Source organism: Corvus moneduloides, chromosome 7 (genome assembly GCF_009650955.1).
Source record: "Corvus moneduloides isolate bCorMon1 chromosome 7, bCorMon1.pri, whole genome shotgun sequence".
Classification (NCBI taxonomy): Eukaryota; Metazoa; Chordata; class Aves; order Passeriformes; family Corvidae; genus Corvus; species Corvus moneduloides.
This window is the reverse complement of record NC_045482.1, coordinates 30,443,045-30,463,861: the sequence shown is the minus strand read 5'-3', so window position 1 is coordinate 30,463,861 and position 20,817 is coordinate 30,443,045. Positions and strand designations below refer to the sequence as shown.

Below are 20,817 nucleotides of genomic sequence, written 5' to 3'. Positions count from 1 at the left end.
GGATGGTGACTCAACCATTTCCCTGGATGGCCTGTTCCAGTGCTTGAAGATACTTTGGGGGAAGACGGTATCATTTACTTTGCAATGCCCATTTCTTTCCTTGTCCCTCATTTTCTCGTTCTGAGTTGCGACTGATTGTAGAGACTGAGGTTGCCTTTTCCCCCCCACCTGCAGTGTAATGTCAGACTCACTAATTCAAGACTTCATTGCTGCACGGCTGGTTCTACCGAACAGGATCACAGTGCCTCTGAAAAAGAACATGAACATTGCCCACTTGAGGTTCCCTGTCCCCCAGGTGAGTTGTTTTTTCAGTGGCATCGTGTTTATCTACCTGAGTGTGAAGTTGCCACCGTGTGGATGCGTCCAAGCTTAGTGTCTTTGGATGCTGCATCAGCTCTTTCAACCTGAATTGTGGGCTTTCTGTAGGTAATATTTCATAAATATAAAAGCAGTGTTGGGTAGTTCATCATTTGGGAGGGGGAGACACGGACACTGGGCATTCCTACTCTCTCTACATGGTATAAGGAGTCTGTTCTCTGAGCTCATTTACCAATTAATCCTTTAGTCTGTAACTGCAGATCTGTGGTACATGCAAATGAGAGGATAAATACATAAGCAATGAGCGTCAGGCTGTTTAATATTTTTACTAATGCTGTGAAGGGGTGTAAACAGGGAGCTTGGAGGGTGACATCTCTTTGTTACAGAAAAAAAAATGGGAAAAAACCCCAACAAACAAATCTCCTAAATACTCAACATATCCAGGTCTTCAATTTCCTTCATGTATCACATACCTAACACTCTTGCTAATGAGGATAAATATAAATGAGTGACAAAGACATGCTCCCTGTTGCAAACTTGCATCACTAAATTGAAGTGGAATGGCTCCTGTGCAATAAAATAAGAACCTGCCAATGAGTTTCTCCTTCAGTCAGTGGGAGTTGATCTTTGCACCTGGTTTGACTGTGGCTGTAATGCTGTATACATATGTATGCTTCTGATTTAAAAATAAATTGAATATTATTTGCTGCACAGTTATCTAGATTGAATTGTGCATCTGTTTAAGGGGGCTTTTCCCCCCCCTCTAGCTAAATGGTGGAAAAAGTGTTTTATTACAGCTGTCATTGGAAACGTACTGCATCAAACTACATGTCTTTGCAGAACTGTCATAGTGAATACCCTTGCTGCCTGAAATAAACAGTTTTAGGAGGCAGCATATTATAATTATGCAAAGATTGCATTTTCATGACCAATTCTGTATCTTATTTTATCCAGGGAGTAATAAGGGTTCATCTGTTAGAAGCTGAAAACCTTGTCCAGAAAGACAATTTCCTTGGTGCCATCAGGGGGAAGTCTGACCCGTACGCTCTCCTCCGTGTTGGCACTGTGCAGTATCGAAGCAAGACAGTCTCCCGAGATCTTAATCCCATTTGGAACGAGACATTTGAGGTACTGAACCTTTTTATCTTTCCATCTGTAGGATACTCAGCCATTTACCTCCCTGTGGTTGCAGGACCTTCTCTTAGCTGACTGCACTGGGGCAGGTGGACTTGTTTCTTGGTTGAGGCATTTCTGTCCCTTCACCAAGTTCACACTTACATTGTAAACTTGAAATGTCATTCAGGTTGATCTGATTTACATGTGTGGGTTTTTGGAGGAGGTGCAAAGCACTGCTTTAAATATCAATCAGTGCATCAGTCTCTGCAGCTGTAGGCTGCTCTGGCACTTGTCTTCTCTGCTTATTAGGGATACCAGTTTGGGGGGTTTGACTTGTAGCTCAAAACCAAGCAAACTGAATGTGAAATATTTTCACGTGTAATCAATTGTATTCGTTATGCAATTAACAGTGAAAGAGCAGGGAATGTCCTTAATGTGTTAGACAGCTGTCAAGTGTCCTGTTCTTGTCCACAGCCTGAGCGTGAATAGGGATATGTGAATGCTTTTTATTTTTAATCAATACCTCTTTCTCCTCCAGTTTGTTGTTCATGAAGTGCCTGGTCAGGACTTAGAAGTGGATTTGTACGATGAAGATCCAGATAAAGATGACTTTATGGGCAGGTAAATTAGCACAACCTTTTATCAGGGTCCAGTAGCCTCTGCTATGGGACACCTGAATTATTCATACTGGAAATTTAATACTGTTAGAAGTTATTCCCTTTGCACAGATATTGATACCAAGTAATTAGTTCCTAGTGCAACTATGGTTGAAAAAGGTTACGCTCCTGCAGGGAATCCTGGGAAGCCATTAGAAGTGATAGTTACTACAAGACTTGAGATTTACTTCAAGTTTATTTTAGTTTTGGAAGTACTTCAAGGGGGAGACTTCAGGAGTGTGTGTTCTGCTGCACACAGGTACACAGGTCATGTGGAGAAGTTGTTATTTGGAACATATTTGAGAGTGGGCTTTTTGGTGGTTTATGCTGTATGCCTCAATATACATTGAAATGTTTGCTTTTTGCCTTTCAGCTTGCTGATAGGCCTAGCAGATGTAATGAATGACAGAACTGTTGATGAGGTAAAGAGCACAGCTTATTTCTAAATGCGCTTGGTGGTGTATATCTACCTGCACTCATTTGTGTTGCCCCTTTGCTGTGTTTCTTTGTGCTTAAAGCTTCCTTGCACACTTGCACTGTGGTATTTTTACAAAAAGATAATACCAAAGTAGCCATTACAATAATTTTTACGACCCGGCTGGTAATCCCAGAGAGTTCTGAGGTTAGGCTGAGCCAGCAGTGGGGTATCTCGTGTTGATACCTTGTGTCCCGTATGTACGAAATGTTTTATACAAAGCTGCAGATAAAGTTTGGTGAAGCAGCCTGTTTGCTGAGGGAAGAAATGACCTGATCTTACTGTGCTTTGTCCTGCAACTCAGCACTCTACAAACAATGCCAGAGTGCCTGTCTTGTGCTGCTGCTGGTTGGAAATATCCACATGCTTTGTCTGTTTATGAGTGTCTTATTTTAATTTTCTTCTGCCTTGTGCCTAAGTAGATGGATGTGCTACAATCTAAAAGTCAAAAATGCAGGCTAAGGTGCTCAGAGTAAAATTCATGCTGTCTGTTGCGTGTGTCAGAGTCTGCAACATATAAAAACTGCTCTGCCTCTCAATTCTCAAGTTTCTCTTTGTTGTCCCCATTTAGTGGTTTCCCTTAAGTAAGACGACAAGTGGACACTTGCATTTAAAACTGGAGTGGCTTTCACTAGTAAATGACCAAGAAAAGCTACATGAGGTGAGTATATTTGCTTTAAGGATTCAGGTACTCTGAACCCTGCCCAGTCATCAATAAAGGAGTGTGTAAAATTAGAAACCCCAGGCAAACTCATGGGAGTTTATTTTTATCTGGCAAAGTTTTGATGTGATTCCCTCCCCGCTGCTCCTGCAGAGGAAGGGCATTTGCTTGCCCTAGGTCGCTTGGTAATTCAGGAGTAACTCAAATCTGGAAGCTTTTTGCTTGAATTAGCAAACATTTGTTTGACTAACTGCAAAGTGACTTCTCAGGGTTCTTTCCTTTGACAATTTTTCTCCTCCCTCTTCATCTAGGATTTGTGTAGGACCTTGGACCCCTGAAATAATCTGTACTAGTCGTAGGCAAATACCCAGCACTGGTGCTTGATAGGACCATGTTTCCAAATGGTGTGTTGTTTGTGAATTGCTTGGATAAAGCCCATCTCCCAAAGAGGCTGTTTCTTCATAACCAAGTGAAACCATTTGAGTTCTACTGAAGTGAATAAAATTGTTTCCAGGCTTTGTTCTGCTGACACTGGATTCATGTTGATGTATGTGGCTGAGCATGTTTTTAGGTGTCTGGATGCACTGGGGAACCCAACCAGTTCTTCACTGAGAGACTGACAAACTTTAATGCAATGAATTGCAAAGAGTTACTCATCTTACTGGTCTGCTTAGAACTGTCATGCTGTGTTGGCTTGTGCTCCTCTAAATTGCAAGTTTTAGGAGAAAGGCAGAGAGCTGCTTAGCCTTCAGAAGCTGCCCTTGCAATTTTATTATGTTTTACATTGTCCTTGGTGGGTGATCCTGAGTATTTTGTGTTTTGGTTTGTTTTATCTTTCCCTGCCTTTGCAGGATAAGAAAGGTCTGTCTACCGCAATTCTGATTGTCTACTTGGACAGCGCCTTCAACCTTCCTGTAAGTACAAACCCCCCATGCAGCAGCCCTCACTCCTAATCGCCTTTTTTTTTTTTTAAGACTGCAGATTAATTGTTTTAAATTCTCTTTTACTAATTCAGAAAAACCACTTTGAGTACTCGAATGGTGAATGTGGAGCAAAGAAGATAAAAAATAACAAGTACCTCAAGGTAAAGTTTATATTCTTCTCCCATGCTTGCAAATAATGTTCTGGGTTATGTGGTATCATAGGAATTGAAACTGGTGGTGGTTAAAAAGAAATAATCTCTCCACTGTCAGAATCTAAGTGACATGGGGCTCAGAATAGTGACTGAAAGCCCACCCCAGGGAAAGTCTAGGAGGCCAAAGTAGGAATGCAACACAGAAATGTTTGACTGTGTGGTTGTCTTTCTTTCTTATGCAAAAGAGAACCTCCAGACATGAGACTAAGTCATAATGTCCTTGCTGCTGCTGCTGCTCTTTCCTCCCTTGCTGAGCTGTTCCATTGGGGTGGGAGGAATATGCTCATTTGTGGTAACTTTCCTGTTCACTGGAGATGTGACCAACAGATTCCTCCCCACTTGGTTTTAGAAGGATTCAGAAGCCTTTCTGTCATTCATACTATCTCTCTCATAGCTTCTGTTTACTTTTTTCCCCACATACTGTATTTTGCTACTGTGATGTAAATGGCAGGTATAGAGAAGAAGGTGTTTCTGCCTTTTATCTTGAACAGGCTACACACAAGCACAGCTCTGAGCTATGGAGAAAGCTTCCCATTCTCTCTGAGCAGCTCCTCTCCTAAATACCATCTTTACAATTTAGATGAGTTACCAGCACTGTGATACACATCACATTCAATGATCCTTAATTCTGGACCTCATTGTGTGAACTTTGTATATAGTGTTGTGCCAAGACTAGAACCTCAGCCTTAACTTCTACAGCATTACTGCAAAGAGGTGCAAGAGGTCCAGTATTGTTGCTTCTGGACAGGAATTGTTACTTGATGTCTAAGATTCACTTCCAGCTGCTTTAGAGCAACTTCTGAGCCTTGGAAACCAATTCTGAGAGTCCTGGTTCAGCCAGGAATGATCAAGATTTCCCACTGAGCCTTCAGGTCTCCTCTCTGTTTCTTCCCAGCTTCTGACAAATTTTTTTACTGCTCACCTGTTGAAACCTAAATACATAAAACTTTGGCTTAAATGTGTACTCTTGATGGTGGAGGGTAAGACTGTGCTGTGTTATGGCTGGAGGCTTTCCTGTGTGCTACACTCCTCAGATGTCCCACATCTGGAAAATATTGTCAGCTTTCCAGCAACTTAAGTAAGAGTAGTGGTTTGATATTGCTTCCTGTAAACTATAAATTTCTCAATGTTTTTTTCTGCCCTTTTCTTTCTTCCTTGTATTAAATGACAGAAGATGGAACGAGAACCTTCCTCCTTCGTCCTGCTCACAGTTGGGAGCAAGACTCAGAAGAGTAAGGTGAGGCTGTTTCATTCTTCTGCTTTACATCTTATGGGTGACTGTCTCCAAGGAGCCTCTAGGAAGGGAAGGACTTGTGAGCTGTAGTGATAGCTGCAGAGCCTGGGAGTGGGACCACTGTGTCAATGACTTGTGGTGGTTAGAGGGTGTTTGATCAGCTGCTGTACACATGTGTACTTCTGTGCCTGTGTCCAATAGTTCATGCTGGCCCAGACACTCTAGTTCTATAAGTCTCGTGGTTTCTCAGAGCAGGGTGTCATTTGCATCAATCTGGCCTTTACTCCTTCATCAGAGTCTTTCCTGGCTCCTGTGTATCGCAGTTTTACTGTTTTGTTTTTTGTTTGAACCCAGATAAGATGGATCTGCATCTCCTCCGCTTTACTTTCAGTTCATTTTTCATTATTTAAAAATTACCTTTGCCTCATGAGTATGAGCAACAGCTGAGCTCTGCCCTCCCAGTAGCTCCCATGTTCACTGTCCTGCAGCTGGATGTGGATGAGGGCAGCCCTTTGTTCTTTTGGACACCCAATAAATAGGAATTAATCCTGTTGTGGCTACACATGAGCATACAGGACTGGCACCTATTTTCCTTTGTTCCTTCCACTTGCTCCACCCAGAAATTGGGTTCTGCTTGCATTTTTACCTTTTGTGGCTTTCCCTTTCCCTACCATATCACCTGCCTCTCCTAAGCTAGGTCAGGCTTCCAGGCTTTCCCTGCTCCTTTCCACTTGCTGCCGGCGCTCATGGCCTGGCAACGACAACTTGCAGCCGCAGTCCCCGTGGGTGCTTTCCATGCTCTTTCATCTTTGAAGGGGATAGTGCTGAAGCTGTGCCCTCCTACTCTTCCCACGAGTTCTACGCCCCTGAAACTGCCCCTCCAGCTTTCCTGCCCTTCCCTGTCAGCTTGCTGTGGCTTTGGGAGCTGGCTCAGGGTGCTGCAGGCTGAAAGCAGCACTCTGACTCTCCCTGGGTGGGAAGGTGGGAGGGAGGGAGCGGTGCCTTGCTGCAGGTGAGGCAGGCTGCTGGTCCAGGCAGCACCAGTGGGGCCAACTGCAGCTCACCAGACTTGTTCTTTGGCATTTCCACGCCCCAGAGAACTTGTTCTGGTTTTGCCAGAGACTTTGCTTCCATATGCTTCTGACCTGGAATTTCCATTCTCTCCATACAGCTGGGATGTAGCATCTCTGAGGGTTACTATGGCACTCTCTGGTGATCAGTGTCATGGATTCTTTGCTCTCAAAGACCAAGCTAATGTATGTTCTTGTTGCAGACCTGCAATTTCAGCAAAGATCCCACGTGGGGCCAGGCTTTCACCTTCTTTGTCCACAGTGCTCATTCCCAGTCACTCCACATTGAGGTGAGAGAAAAGCCTTTCCTTTGAAGACCAACTGCACATCTGTAGGAAGAAACCTATGGAGCTTAGTGCTGGTTGTTTCTGTGCAGGATTCCTCCTACTAAAAGGTGGAAGAAGCACCTGTTGTTGCACAGACAGTTCTGTATTAGGTGGTGGTGGTATCTACCTTTTTTGGTATCTATCTTTGTTCTAGGATGATGTTACCTGCAGTATCTTAGTTCAAAATGTGGGATGTTTCTGGCTGCAAAGTACAAGGGGCATTTTATACAAGTCTGTGTATAAAAATATTTTGCTGTCAGAAATTGCAGACTTCATGATTCTCAACCAGAGCCCTACCTCTTCACCTCTGTGTTCTGGCTCGTTAAGCAACCCTCTCTCTTTAGCAGGATTGCAGTCACAGCCAGTTCTGTGGCAGTCACTCGGATACAGAAAGGAATTGAGCTTGGAAGGTGTATTGAGGTTAAATAGGCTAAACAAACTATTACCTAAAACGTGTAAAGGTTTATACCACTTGCCATCTCAGCTGCTTAGGACACTGCCCCCAAATCAAGTAAGGAAAATCAAGTAAATCTCAGGGCATTTTTTTTTCTGCTAAAGCAGTTCTTTCTCTGCATAGGTAGTGATGGGATTTTTATTCCAAATGTACTAACTTGCTACACTGCTGAAATGATGGCATCACCCATTTGGATGTAAGCATACAGAAGTAAATAAGCTAATTTTGGTTTCTGTCTGAAATACCTTCTTGCCTTGCTGTTCCCAGTGGTATGCTTCCCAGTTTCCAGCTAATAAAAACTTTTGTTTCCTTCCGTTCCCCAGATAAAAGACAAGGAGCGGGATAGTGCCCTGGGAACTTCAGTGGTATGTCTCTCCCACTTACTTAAGGACCCAAACATGACTCTGGATCAGAGATTCCAGCTGGACCATTCCAGTTCAGACAGCTTCATTAAGATGAAACTTGTACTGCGGGTAAGTTGTTCTTTCCCATATTCACTCAGCTTCCCCTGCAGAAGCATCCAGTTATAACCAGGCAAAAGAGATGAAAGGTGGGTGTGGAGAAAGACAGCTTTGCTTCACAGTTGAGTAGAGAGTGGAAGTGTGACAAGGTATTTAAGTGCAATTAGGAGTGTATGGTGGGGTTGAGAGAGATCCCTGAGGCTTCTTAAAACAGTGCAGTGCCATGGCTGAAGATTGTCTCATGACGATAAAGAGTTAGACTGAGAAAATCTAAGCTGTGGAAGTCAGCTCCTGAACAGGGAGAGGCATTGATGCTTAGGTACTGTTTCCTCACCGTGCTCTGGATCAGTGCTTAGATACTGCTGAGTACAAACACAGTAGGATGAGAGGAGAGAACACCACACTGAATCCCAGAGGCCCCTTTCATCTCTAATGGCAGATTCCTGCTGTTACAGTTTTGTGGTGAAATTTCCTCCTGGGTGGTAATGCTGGCATTCACCCCAGTGCTATGGGAGCAGCACTCACTGTCTTCCCTTGGGATTTTTAGGCACTGAATGTTGAAGAGCCTGATCCACAAAGAGTCAAGGCTGGTGTCAATGCCTCGAAGCCAGGTCCTGTGCGTGTCACAGAGAAGGCTGGAAACCAGCAGAAGCTTGCCTCTCCACCACAAGTCTCAAAAGTACCTCCGATGAGCAAAGATTCTGTAGCACTTGAATCTCTGCCAAAAAAGGACAGTGGAGAAGACCTGGACACTAAAGACAGTTCAGCAGCCCCTGTACCAAGTGAAACTGTGTCTGGCCTTGATGAAGCAGAGGGCAAGCAAAATGCAGAGCGTGGCCCACCGTCAGCATTGCCCAGCGGAGCAGCGGCCGTGCCCACACTGCCTGTCCTGCAGGAGATGAGGCTGGCACCCAGTGTCACTTCACTGGGGTCCCTGCCTTCTTCCTGCTTTGAATTAAGTAGCAGCAATCTGGACATTCATAAGTAGGTGTTCTTCCAGCGGAATTGTTCTTCTCTTGGGAAAGTTTAGATGTTACTGTTGCATAGAGGTGAATTCAAGTCTGCTAAGTCATTTGGGGTCTTGGGTCTCAAGTCACCTACAAAGAATTGACCTAAGTATTCCAGTCAACAGCAACGTAAATTACAGGGTGCTATCAGAGCAGGTGTAAAGGGAAAGCATTTGCTCTATGGCTCTCCTAAGAGACTGCATGTGTTGGCTTTATATTGTTGAAGAGTTTCTCAACACTCATTTAGCAACAGGATATTGGAAATCTGAACATCTCACTTCTGTAATAACTTAAACTCTTGATAGGCACCTCTGGCTGCTTAAACCTCTGAATGTATTTATCCAATACGTTTTAAGACTGATAATGCTGTGAACAAAGTTTTTGTGGATAGGTGTGCTTGTGTGTGTCCTTCCCACAGTGCTCAGTGGGAGGCTGCTCTGTCAGGCAGGATGGACAGAAGGATTTGTCTCTCCTGGGGCACAGAATGGAGCTTATGGAATCCATAACAACAGAAGTTACAAAGATTCACCTCACTTAAGAGAGCATCAGAGTTGTTACAAATCTGAACATCAAACTCAGCTCTAGCTGCAATTTGGTGAATTGTTGACTGGTGAATTCTCTAGCTCTGAACAGGGCTTAATTTATGAACTATTTTTAAACCATTTTTAAGCTTTTTTTTTTTATCTTAAACTACTTTAATAACATGCAGAATGAAATATGAAAAAGCCCTCATTTTGCTTACACAGACATTCCTGAGGGAACATGTAACATGCTAACCTGTACTTTGCTGTTCCATCAACAGTGGGCCATGTAGGGGCTTTTTTTGGGAGTTTGTGTTGTGGGAGTGAAATTGGGTACCTGTAGAGAAGGCAGGGATGGGGCTTCTGTGGAACCTCTGTGGTCCAGCTACTTCCTAGATAGCAAACCTTAGGATGCCAGGAAGGATGGTGCCCTGCCAAGTTGGTTTTAGTCCGTGTGTGGTCTGTATTTAAAAGCCTTGACTGTGCAATGTCTTTCAGCAGGACTGAGATGCCTCTGGGGGAGATCCAGCTGACCGTGCGTTACGCTTCCATTCGGCAGAGCCTCGTTGTGCTGGTCAACGGCTGCAGGTAGTGCTTGTGATGGCTCAGAGAGGGAAGAGCTCTCTGAGCTGTGTCAGTCATCCAGCAGAGCTGGAGCAGAGCCACGTGCAGCAGGAGCTGCCTTAGCACTGGCTGGCTTCCATCTGTGCAGCCTCTCTGTGCCCAGCTCTGGTCAGTGCTAGCAGCAGGTCAGGGAGAGAGCCCAGTGAGTTGTGCTCGCTGCAGTAGAGATACTTCAACTATCATCCACCCAAAATTTCCTCTGAACAGCACTGACAACTGATGTATGTCTTGGATGCTGGGATAGGCACCGTGATAAGGATTGATGCCTATGACTGAATATGTAATTGTTAATTTAGGAACCCCAGTAAATGGCCACGCACTCAGGAGTGAAAATTTTAACTAAACATCCGTAAACTTTTATTTGCTTATATTCCAACTCCTGAGATGAATGGTTTTGGCCTGTGAAGGGTTGGTCTGATTCCCAGAGAGCCAAGGTATTAAAACACACAGTGGGAGAACCTGCCTTGCTTGTCTGTATTTCTTTTAACAGAAACTTGGTACCCTCTTCCAATCGCGGAGTGGATCCGTATGTTCGTATATACCTGCTTCCAGACAGAAGATGGACAAGCAGGAAGAAGACATCTGTTAAGAAAAAAACTCTGAACCCCCAATATGATGAGAAGTAAGAAAATGTTAATTATGATTATGGCTGGAATAGTTATGATCTCTGCATAATGACAGGGCTTCCTAAGCTGTGCTGCTGTAGCTCCTAAGGACTCTCTTGTGAACATTTAGAGGTTTTCTGAAACAAATGGCACTTTGACTGTATTTTACAAGTCCTTGGGGCCGGCCTTGCTCTGCTTGTGGTGTTGTCAGTCCCCCTGAAGAAGGGTACACCTTCTTCCCTGTCCTTTCCCTGCCCCCAGGCTGCATTTGCTTCTTTGCAAACTGACATTCTCCTACCCATGTTTAACTCCCTGTCATGGCAGAGGCAATCTGCCCATTCAGGTACCTCCCAGAGCCTACTGCTCTGTTCACACTGCTTTGCCTGAAGCTAATTCTGACATCTTTCCAAAGGTCCAAGGCAGAAGTACAGAGCCTTTTGAGATTGGACCACCCTTTGGGCACATAGGTGGATGTTGTCACCAGGGCTCCCACCTCTTTGCTGACAGTGTCACAGCTAATGGAATGTGTTTTGCATAAACCCAAACACAGTAACCCTTAGAAGTAGAGCTCTTTTGAGAGGTGGTTTTAATCCCATAATTAGAGGAAGGTACACGTGAAAATATGTGAATAGTGGGTGATCCTGGGTGGCTTTTATTTTTCCCGTGTTGCGTCCTTTCTGTGTAAGTCAGAAATGGAGAAAAGATCTAAAAATATTTTCTTTTCTCTTAACACTCCAAACACCAAAGCTGAGGATTCTGATTATGTCCATTCTCAAGTAACTCCACTGATTTAGTGCCATCCCAGCAGTTGGGAACAGCAGCTTGTTTTCCTCATCCTCAGTACTGACGTATCCTGTACGTCCTCAATTAAGGATAATGCTTAGCTCCAAAACACGTTACCTGTTTCACAGCTCTGACTTGAGGAAAAGCTATTCAGGTGGGCAGAACTGGAGTGATTTAGCTTGGACAAAACTCACTTGACATTAGCCATGTGTGCCAGAGGCTTGAGTCAGAGCCATTAAGAATTTAATTGCCACAGGTTTCAGCCTTTGCCTGTTCCTGGTGTGGTGCAAGGCTGCTCTGTGAACTTGGGGGGTTGGCTCATTACTATTTCCTCTTGAGTAATGGAAAACACGCTGATCTTCCATGGAGGCTGAAAATGATGTTAAATGGCATTTCATCATGGATGCATGTTTTCCTCCTTCCCCCTTGCACAGTGGACAATCTGAACACAGTGTTGCATCTTTCATGAGGCCCAGAAGAGGTTTCCTGCAATGTGAATAAAACCTAACTCTAGAATTGCCTTTTCTGTGTGTTCCTTCCCTGTTAAAGTCCTGGCCACTAATGCTGTACTCTGTCACTATATTCTGTCCACTGGAATCCCACATGGGATTTTAGTTTTTGCCTTAAATCTCTTCTTTTTAAACTCTAATTTTAGGTTTGAATTTTTTGAATCTTTGGAAAATGTCAAGAAAAGGTCACTGGACATTGCAGTGAAAAACAGCAGGCCCTTCATTTCACAGGAGAGGAAGGAGCTGGGGAAAGTAAGTTTAAAGAATCTGCACTACAGATGTAACAGAGCTGAACACTCTGGGCTATTTCTGAAATCCTGAAATGTGGCTCCAGTAACTGATTCTCAGTAATAGGGCTGGCAATCTGGAAACTTTTTTCTGCCAGATTTTCATCTGAAATGAGGCTGTATCCATGTGGGAGCTGCGTGGTCTCGTTTCAGGAGGGTGTTCCTGAAGTAAGGCCTGGTTCCTGGGCCCCCCTGCTGCCATGTGGGGAAGGGCTCCAAGAGCACAAACACGGAGCTGAGAAAGGCGTGGGACTAAACCCCACAATTTGCCAACAGTGCTTTAAGCTTTCTGTGAACAACTGATTCTGTGAAAAGTAAACTGCAATTGCTTCTTCAGTGACAGAAAAGTTTCCAAGTAGTGCTACTAGGAAACTGAGCTGGTTCATTCCTGCACCATCCTGGGAATGTGGGAAGCTCCTTTTTTCCTCAGGCCTGAGTTGCAGCCCTACAGCTGGAAAGTGGGTCTGACTTGGGAGAAGTGGTAGCTTAGCTAATCAATTTACATGCTGAATAACCTACAAACAAATAAAATTTGCGTTTTAAAGGTGCGCATCGACTTGTCCCAGGAGGATTTAATAAAAGGTTTTGCACAATGGTAAGTACTCATCTCCATACTTCCAAACCCTGCCCAGTGCTTTGCTGGGAGCTTGTATGACTGCTGTGGGAGTGCTGGTAACTGGGCTGTGTTTGGGTGAGCAAGAAGAATATTTGACCTGCAAAGGCAGGACTAACTTGAGCTAATCTGGTAGTTCTATCTGAGTTTTGTGTAAATCCACTGTCTGTGCAGTGCCTGCCCTGTGAGACAGCTTTAATGAGATGCCTGTGTCAATTATAGTCTTCAGCATATTTTAAGTTGTCATAAAAGCCACAGGGGCACATAAGTAAAAGAATTTTGTTTATTAAAGTAAACCTTGCAACAAATTTTAACTTGGATAAAGATCTTACATAAATACTCTGATCAGCAATATATATGTATGATAAAACATTAATTACAAAGCATTTATAGAAACTATTATAATAAGCCACTTACAGTTTTGCCTGTATGTTCATTGTGGTTCTGAGGTTTGTATGTTCATTGGTCTGTGGCAGAACAGAGAACCAGGCTTGGGTGTATTTTTCACTTCTGCGTCTTTAGTTAATGGCAGGAGTTCTTCCTTCTTTCTCCTTCAGTGGAGCCCAAGGAATGCAGTGTGGGTAGTCCAAGAGCTTGCCATCCACACAGGCAGTGAGCCAATATTCCAATAGGAAAACCGCATTTCCCTGGCCAGCTTGTGTGTGTGTCTCAGGGCAATTATGGGAAGAGGAAAAAAGGACGCACCCAAAGTTCCTGGTGAAGAGCTGAAGTTTGAGGCCATCTCTGGAGCCTCCTTTGCTGTGCTGCCTGTGAAGCACAAGCAATACAGCAGCCCAAGTTCTCTCTACTGTGCCAGTTAAAACTAAGAAAAGCATTCAACTACTGTAATTACTTATTTTGTCTGTCTTGCAGGTATGAGCTGACAAGGGGCAGACGCAGGAAAATCTGATTTCTTCTCATGTACATAAGTTACTAATTTTTCAACTTTATATGAATGTACATAGCTCTTGTAATTAACATGTTTTGCACAGTCATTGCAAATTTGAAGCAGGCTCCAGCTCAGGACATGCAAATTTAATGATCCTGTTAGGGGATTAATTCTCACTGAAGTTAAACATATTTTCCCCCACATAGGGAATAATTTGTCCTTAAAGAGTAAGTCCTTTATTCTTGCCATTTCTGGCAAATCCCCCCTCAAAGGACGTCTAAGTGTGAATCCTCTCTTAAAGAAGGGTTGTACCTGGGGATATTTTAGACTGTCAGCCAAGTGTCATTACTTTGCTTGGCAGTCTGATGGCCCTAGGAGCTTGTTCATGTTGTTTTAACATGGAAGTGTTGTACTTTTAAAAGAATACAATTTGAAACAGCATTCTTCAGCTGTAGGGCTACAGAACCTGTTAAAAGAGAAACTCTTTAACACTAATAGCAATTATTTTTTGAGAAACTAAGAAGTTGGTATTCCACTGTTCAGAAGTACCTTAGCAGACTGTGGCTGCAGGTATGTAAATAATGAGCTTCCAAAAGCAGGGAGATTAATTTACCATGATGTCATTAAGGTTTTAGTTTGTGACACCTTAACAGGTTTTGTCCTTTGTTACAGTACATTTCAAAACCTCATAAACCCAGATTCTGTCTGAGGAACAGCAAAGTTTTGTAAACTAAGCTTTATTAATATTGAGGCAAAATATTTTTGGAAGCTTGGTGTACTTGTTTCTGTACAATAAACTTCTAATTGTCTTGCATAAGAGACTTGAGCTATTCCTTTCTAAAACTGATTTTTGAAATATAACCATGGTAATTCCAAACCATCACCTGAAGCAAATTTCAAGTATTTTTGGCCTAGATTACATTAATCCAGTCTGCTTCAGTCCATAATCAGAGAGAATACTCACTGAGTGAGGATGTGTTTCCATCCCAAACTGATCTGGAAATGTGAACAATATTTTAAGAGGGTCTCCAGAAATCCAAGATTGAGCATATGTGTGTGATGGCTGTGGCAGTTAGGGCATCTTTACCTCATACTTGCTGTGTCAACATTCAGAATGGTCAGTGGTTAGAGTTTGCCTGGTGTTGTGCTGGGTTCAGTTTCCTGGATTGATACAGAGTATATTGGTTCTTTCTCTGGGATTGAGTGGACCAGTTGATAGCAGTTAAAGTTTTTCTTAAAATTACCAAGAATTAAGAAAAACTAAAAAAAAATGCAGCAACTTTTATTTATGTTAAAAAATCTGGAATTGTTGCCTAGGATAACAGTGGTTGGAGGTAGCTGCGATGTCATGTGCACCAACAGGTACATCCACAGGTAAGAGAAATCTTGCTCAGGAAGAGCAGAGTCACCCATAACCAGCTCCCCATTTCAGGTTTTGCACTGCAGGTAAAATATCATCCATGTTACTGATTCCTGCAACAGAACAGAAAGCAAAAGGGTAAGGCTTATGTACCCAGAATACCTTTGAGTTCAACCAAATTCTAACTTAAACTACCAGTGAATTAAATAAACTCCTCTCAGACCTTTTAATGCTTTCAGAAAAAAATCAATTTGACTTATGAGTAATATGATTAAGTAAGTGCAACCCCAGGTTCAATGAAAATAAAGTGTTTTGGTCACTTCCTGAGAAAACATAGAAAGGAGAGTGAGGCAAAAGGTAGCACCTTCCCTCACATCCTTCTCATGTTTTAGCACAGCAGGAGTAAACAAAACAGTTGTTAACTGTTTAGAGTTCTATGAGGAAGCACTGGCATGAAGGTAATTACTGTTGCAAATATTACTCACCTAGAAGACACAGCAAATCTTGAATGAGAGCTTGAAAGGGCGGAAAGAAGCACTCATGTTCTTCAAGTTTATTGATGATACTGGAATGGAAAGTGACACTGACAGATAAGAGGTGCAAGGACATGGCAAGTTCATCCCCTTGGTTGTTTGGTTGTTCTGTGTCATTACTTTGTGAAAACACTGCTACTTAGTATATAAAACCATGGACACCAATGTTCTGTTCTCCAGTTCTGAACCCTGCAGCCACCAAGGGAGCTGTCACGAGGAGCTCTGATTGCACTACTAATGCTTATACACATCCTTCCTTTCCGCCCTCACATGTCACCAGGTAGTCTGGGGCCTGGAACATGTCTGTGTATGCTAAATACACTGCCTGTGGGTGGCTGGTATAACTGCCTTGGAGGTGGAGCAAGAAGTGCTTTATAAGCAGCTGTTCTCCAGTTAAAACTGAGAAATGAGTGTAGAAAGGCAGAGGGAGTGAGTATTAGTTACCTCGGCATGTGTCAGACTTGCTGCCTGCTCGTTTTTTAGTCGGTCTGTAAAACACATGCTGAATGCAAGCTCTTAGAGACTGCTACCACCTAGTTGTGGCTGTCATCTGTGGAACATTTAACAGGATTTGTCCAGTTTCTAAAGTATTTGTAGGCAGCTTGAGGCACACCCTGCCTTAGCAACTAGTACACTTCAGTAGTACAGCTGAAACTTGCATCACTTTCTCCTCCCCACCCACGTGCAGGATTTGTCTCCTGATGAAACATGCATCCCATTAAGGCTTGTTTGATCACATTATCCATGCAAACCAGAGAGTGGTTTGGAACCTTCTGGCCTCAATTCTTCCCTCTGTCAACTTTATCCTTTTGAAAGGACTCAAGATTTGTTTCAAGAAGGATAGAAATAACTAACACCTGTGCTGTCATAGCTCACTGACTGTAACAACAATGAAAGTTTCTTTCAGCATCAGTTTTTGCCAGTTCTCAATTACTACATTTGATGTTTAAAGAAGGGTCAGCAGTGGAACAGCCCCACATACCTATGGATGTCTTGGGTGCCCAGAAGCTGCTGTACCTGCTCAGTCACGTTCTTATTAAAGATGTCACACAGTTTCCCAACAGTATCCACTACCACAGTGGGTGGAGCTGAACTGTCTGGAAAAACAAACACCTCATGATTCTTGTAACAGTAATAATAGGGAAGTATTTTGGAGACAGTTGAATTCTTGCAGGTGCACAGATTTTATTTGGTTTTCATACATCTAGGCATACACATTCCATCATTCCCAGAAAACAGAGTGGCCATGGTCAGAAATAAACAAATGTTAGCTAGGAATGGGGAATCTCACTAATCCTTTAGAGGCTAAAACAATTTTGGCAGAGCTGTGTTTCACAACAGAGAGGGTATTAAAGTGCATCCTACAATGTCAGTGGAAATCAGCCAACTGAAATTTATATACATGGAGAAGGGGTTATTCATTAGGTTCTTGTGACACAGCAGCCACACTATAGGGCTAGGCCAATAAGGAACCTGCTTAGCAAACATTTTGTTAACACCCAGAACTTGTTTTGTATTGAATTTTAACCTGTCTGGAGTGCTGTGACTGAAGGTAGCAGCCTCCTTGTTCTTTTCTCCCTCAATTGCAGAAGAATTAGGCTTGGACAAGGCATCCTCTGAGCTGCAATGATTAGGGGGAGATGAGGTTTCCTCATCTATGCTGGCTGCAGGCAGGAACACTGCTTCCCTCCTTGAATGAGGCTCAGCAGCCCAGGAGCCTTGCTCTGGGGCTGGACATCCTACAACCCAGCCCAACCTTTTAACCCAGGAGCAGCAGCAGCTGCTGCTCTCCAGAAGCTCCCACCAGAAGGGAAATAACCAACTACACCTCTGAGTACTGACAATTTTTGACATTCAACAACTTCTTTTGGTTTTTAAGTTTAGCAGCATAAGATGTAACTTTCTGAGGACTGGACCCAATTACGCTTGAATGAATTACTGAGTAGAAGTCTCATCTGAGGCTGAGTTATCTTCTTCCTTAAACTTGTTATCTTTCAAGTGGAGAATGAAAGACAATTATGAAGTCAGCTCACCGAAAACAAAGCTTTGTGGAAAAAAGGAAAGTTCTATTTCCTCTGTTTCCTTCCTGTTATTCCTCAGTAACTGCTAAAGGCTTACAAATAATGGGGATTTGCTATTTGAACTGTAAAGTGACAGGAACATATTTTTATCTTCCCAGTGAAGAAAACACCTAGTTAATTTGTTTCTCAACAGCTCAACATTATTTTCTATGAAGAGGTCAGCTTTTCACTTGTCTCCTTTCTTTGGAATGGTGTGAACAAGCAGCAGGTAATTCTTTACCTAGTTCCAAGAGCTCATGGAGATTCCTCATGGCATTGGTCATTTCCCCCAGCTTTATGTAAACCTCATTCATGCGTGGATAAACACCATTCAGAGAACTCACATCAAACAACTTCTGGAAGTGAGAGACTATGGCAGACAGGGTTGTCAAGGACAGTGTCTGGCTGTTCTGGAGCAAGGAGGAAGAACTCATCAATGGTACTGCTTAACAAGGCAAGGGTGCTTTTAGCTGTGAAACATTCTTAAAACCAGAGTCTGTTTAGAGACTGAAAAACAGGGGTAACTTCCCTTATTAAATCTCAGCCTTTCAAATATTCTTAAATCTGAAGGCATAGTTTCAATAGTTTTCAGGCACAAACATCCACCAAACTAAATACTCTTTTGAAAGCTTTCTTCTCTGTTGCTGAGAGGAGCATTTATGTATTCTCAGCCCTGAGAGACAGACCAGGGTAGTTCCTGAGACTACAGGGCAATGCAAATTCACTGCTGGTGAAGTGCCTTTGATTAAAGCAGTCTTCCCCAAGGTGAATTTATCCATTATGTTAAAACAATCTTTGGCTATTGAATGTCTTCAAACAAATATTTCTTAAATGCTGCAAGGCTTTCAAATGCAGCAATCTAATCACTGTGTGAAGAATGCATTTAAGAATTCCACAGTAACTTGTGATTATAAACCCCTGGTAAAAATTACCTTTTCTTTATTTTCTAATTCTTCCAAAATTGCATCTACTATCAGCTGGAGGTCTTCAACTCGTATGGATTCTCTCTTATCCTGTGGATCTGCAGTGTTCCAAGGCAGCAATTCCAGAGACAGTTTTCTCAAGGACCTATGCAAAGCCTTTTAAAAGAAGGGAGGGGAGCCAACTTATTTTAGAAACTGCTTAAAGATGTTTTTATTATAGGAACGGATGTTTTTCTGTTTCTCATCTGCAGTAACATTCCAGCACTGGGGAGGGTAAGGTTTTAGTTTTCATGGAATTTAAACACGGTTTCTTGCTGACATTCTTTGATTTGAAAAGAAAACAGTTACAGTAAAAAAAAAATACTATATTTGCTATGTATTACAGTTTCAGTGAAATACACAAAATTTTGTGTATTTGTATTTGTGAAATTGGTCACAAAGAGTTTGGCTTTAAACAAAACTATTTCACTTGTATTTGTACCAAAAAGTCACTATTCTGGCCAGACAAGAGGAAGAAAGAGAATGCACTATCCTTAAACGTGTGAAATGGACTCTAAAGCTTAAGTGTTTTCTTAAGGACTCAGCCAGTTAACAAAAACAAATAAAAGATTTACACAGAGAAGTATCTCTGGTACATATTTCACGTGGACATCAGAATTATTTTTAAAATTTAACACCAAGCAATAATAAAAGCTACACACGAGAACCCCCACAACTACACAGAGCGAGGGATGGAGGAGTGGAGAGCAGAGGAAAGGAAGACCAAGAAGCGGAGTACAACAACATTTTGTTACCTTTAGGGCCATGAGCTGATCTGCCCACATTTCTATGGTGAGTGGAAGGTGCTCAAATCCACATCCCTGTCCATTCTCTTTAATGTAATTTTGCATTGGCCCTTTGCTGGGCTGAAATATTAATGGAGGAGCTCTTGGGCTTCGCAAAATAGAATCAATATGGGACAAAACCTTCAACAACAAATAACAAATGTTATTGCTCAAATATGTATGATGTTTTCCAATAAAATCCCTATCACAGCCATGATTTCCTAAAATTAAGTCATAAATAGCTCCAATATTACTATTGATGAATTTTACACATGCATTCAACATGCAATAGATTCAAAGATTTAAACATATACTAGCTAGAAGATATGTAAAAGTAATGCAAGTATATATATCCCTTTGAAGGATATTTAACATTTATCCATTGTTATTTCCACAGTTTACATTCTGCTAAGTTTTATTATATTTGGGCTTTTTAATTAAAAGGAAAATAAAAGCCTCTATCTCCTCAGGCATGTTTAAAACTGTAATCTAAGGATCTGTTTTGCCCAAGATCTTGAGCAAATCCCCTGTCCTGAACAGACTTCAGCTAAATCACATTTACCAGCCTAGTGTCTGCTTCCTTGCTGTGTTTTCAGGTAGTTTACACTGAGACAGAACAACCAAGAACCAGCCTACACTGACTGCCAAATCCAGAACATGACTCATCTTGCTTATAGAGCTTGATAGGCATTCTTAGCCTCAAACCAGCACGCTCCAACTGACACAGCGAAACAGAACATGGATAATGTTTCATTGTAACAGTGCTGGAAACACGCAGAACAGATACAATTCGGGTACCTGCAAGTATTGCTGGCAAGCTGCCTGCAGCTGATTTACTCCTGCAACTCTCCCAGAGTCTTTCTTTTCTTCTATTCTTTCTCCGGTCCTACTCCCTGAAGATCTGCACAAAATACACACAGTGGGTCACACAAGCAGCCTTAGCAGGAGATACTACCTTTTGACTTGATGGGAGAACCAGGTGTGTAGCACATACTCACACCTACGAAGTCAAATATCCACGTTATGATGCTGGTCAATAGAATTCCATCAGACCCAAGCAGCACAGACTGACAACACAACACCTAATGCAAATATCATTAATTTATCTCAAGTCTCCAGGCTGAGGCTATGCCAGACTGCTTGCTGATTTAGAAGGGACACCACCAGTTTTTCTGTTGCCAGAGTTCTGCTATGGCTGAAGACTTAAAATCCAGAATTTTACTCAAAAGGCTCAAATTCCAAGCTGAGTCGTTATCCACTTCTGCTGGAACATCTTTCCTGGCTTATTATACAAAGCTGACTACTCTTCTTCATCTTAATCATACCCACTGCATGAGAGAAAAGACCATTTAAATATACACAACGTGTATATT

At 42.5% G+C, this 20,817-nt stretch overlaps 2 protein-coding genes across 8 annotated transcripts in view; one reads left to right on the top strand and one right to left on the bottom strand.

Moving 5' to 3' along the window:
- ESYT3 (extended synaptotagmin 3) overlaps positions 1-14,563 on the top strand; it is a 31,234-nt gene extending 16,671 nt beyond the window's left edge. For 3 of the 4 annotated variants that reach the window (XM_032113949.1, XM_032113951.1, XM_032113952.1), the window contains exons 8-23: positions 175-295; positions 1,273-1,446; positions 1,973-2,055; positions 2,464-2,512; positions 3,137-3,226; positions 4,078-4,140; positions 4,242-4,310; positions 5,533-5,598; positions 6,869-6,955; positions 7,769-7,918; positions 8,454-8,890; positions 9,933-10,022; positions 10,549-10,680; positions 12,102-12,207; positions 12,788-12,837; positions 13,729-14,563. In XM_032113949.1, coding sequence (XP_031969840.1) covers positions 175-295; positions 1,273-1,446; positions 1,973-2,055; positions 2,464-2,512; positions 3,137-3,226; positions 4,078-4,140; positions 4,242-4,310; positions 5,533-5,598; positions 6,869-6,955; positions 7,769-7,918; positions 8,454-8,890; positions 9,933-10,022; positions 10,549-10,680; positions 12,102-12,207; positions 12,788-12,837; positions 13,729-13,765 — 1,804 coding nt within the window. In that variant the 3' untranslated portion in view covers positions 13,766-14,563. The remainder of the gene's footprint in view (positions 1-174; positions 296-1,272; positions 1,447-1,972; positions 2,056-2,463; positions 2,513-3,136; positions 3,227-4,077; positions 4,141-4,241; positions 4,311-5,532; positions 5,599-6,868; positions 6,956-7,768; positions 7,919-8,453; positions 8,891-9,932; positions 10,023-10,548; positions 10,681-12,101; positions 12,208-12,787; positions 12,838-13,728) is intronic. The other variant, XM_032113950.1, reaches the window with a different exon arrangement.
- Positions 14,564-15,005: 442 nt separating this feature from the next.
- CEP70 (centrosomal protein 70) overlaps positions 15,006-20,817 on the bottom strand; it is an 11,591-nt gene continuing 5,779 nt past the window's right edge. For all 4 annotated transcript variants that reach the window (XM_032113956.1, XM_032113959.1, XM_032113958.1 and 1 more), the window contains 7 exons: positions 20,243-20,345; positions 19,415-19,585; positions 18,630-18,776; positions 17,939-18,107; positions 16,620-16,734; positions 15,590-15,669; positions 15,006-15,217 (listed from right to left, as the gene is read on the bottom strand). In XM_032113956.1, coding sequence (XP_031969847.1) covers positions 15,150-15,217; positions 15,590-15,669; positions 16,620-16,734; positions 17,939-18,107; positions 18,630-18,776; positions 19,415-19,585; positions 20,243-20,345 — 853 coding nt within the window. In that variant the 3' untranslated portion in view covers positions 15,006-15,149. The remainder of the gene's footprint in view (positions 15,218-15,589; positions 15,670-16,619; positions 16,735-17,938; positions 18,108-18,629; positions 18,777-19,414; positions 19,586-20,242; positions 20,346-20,817) is intronic.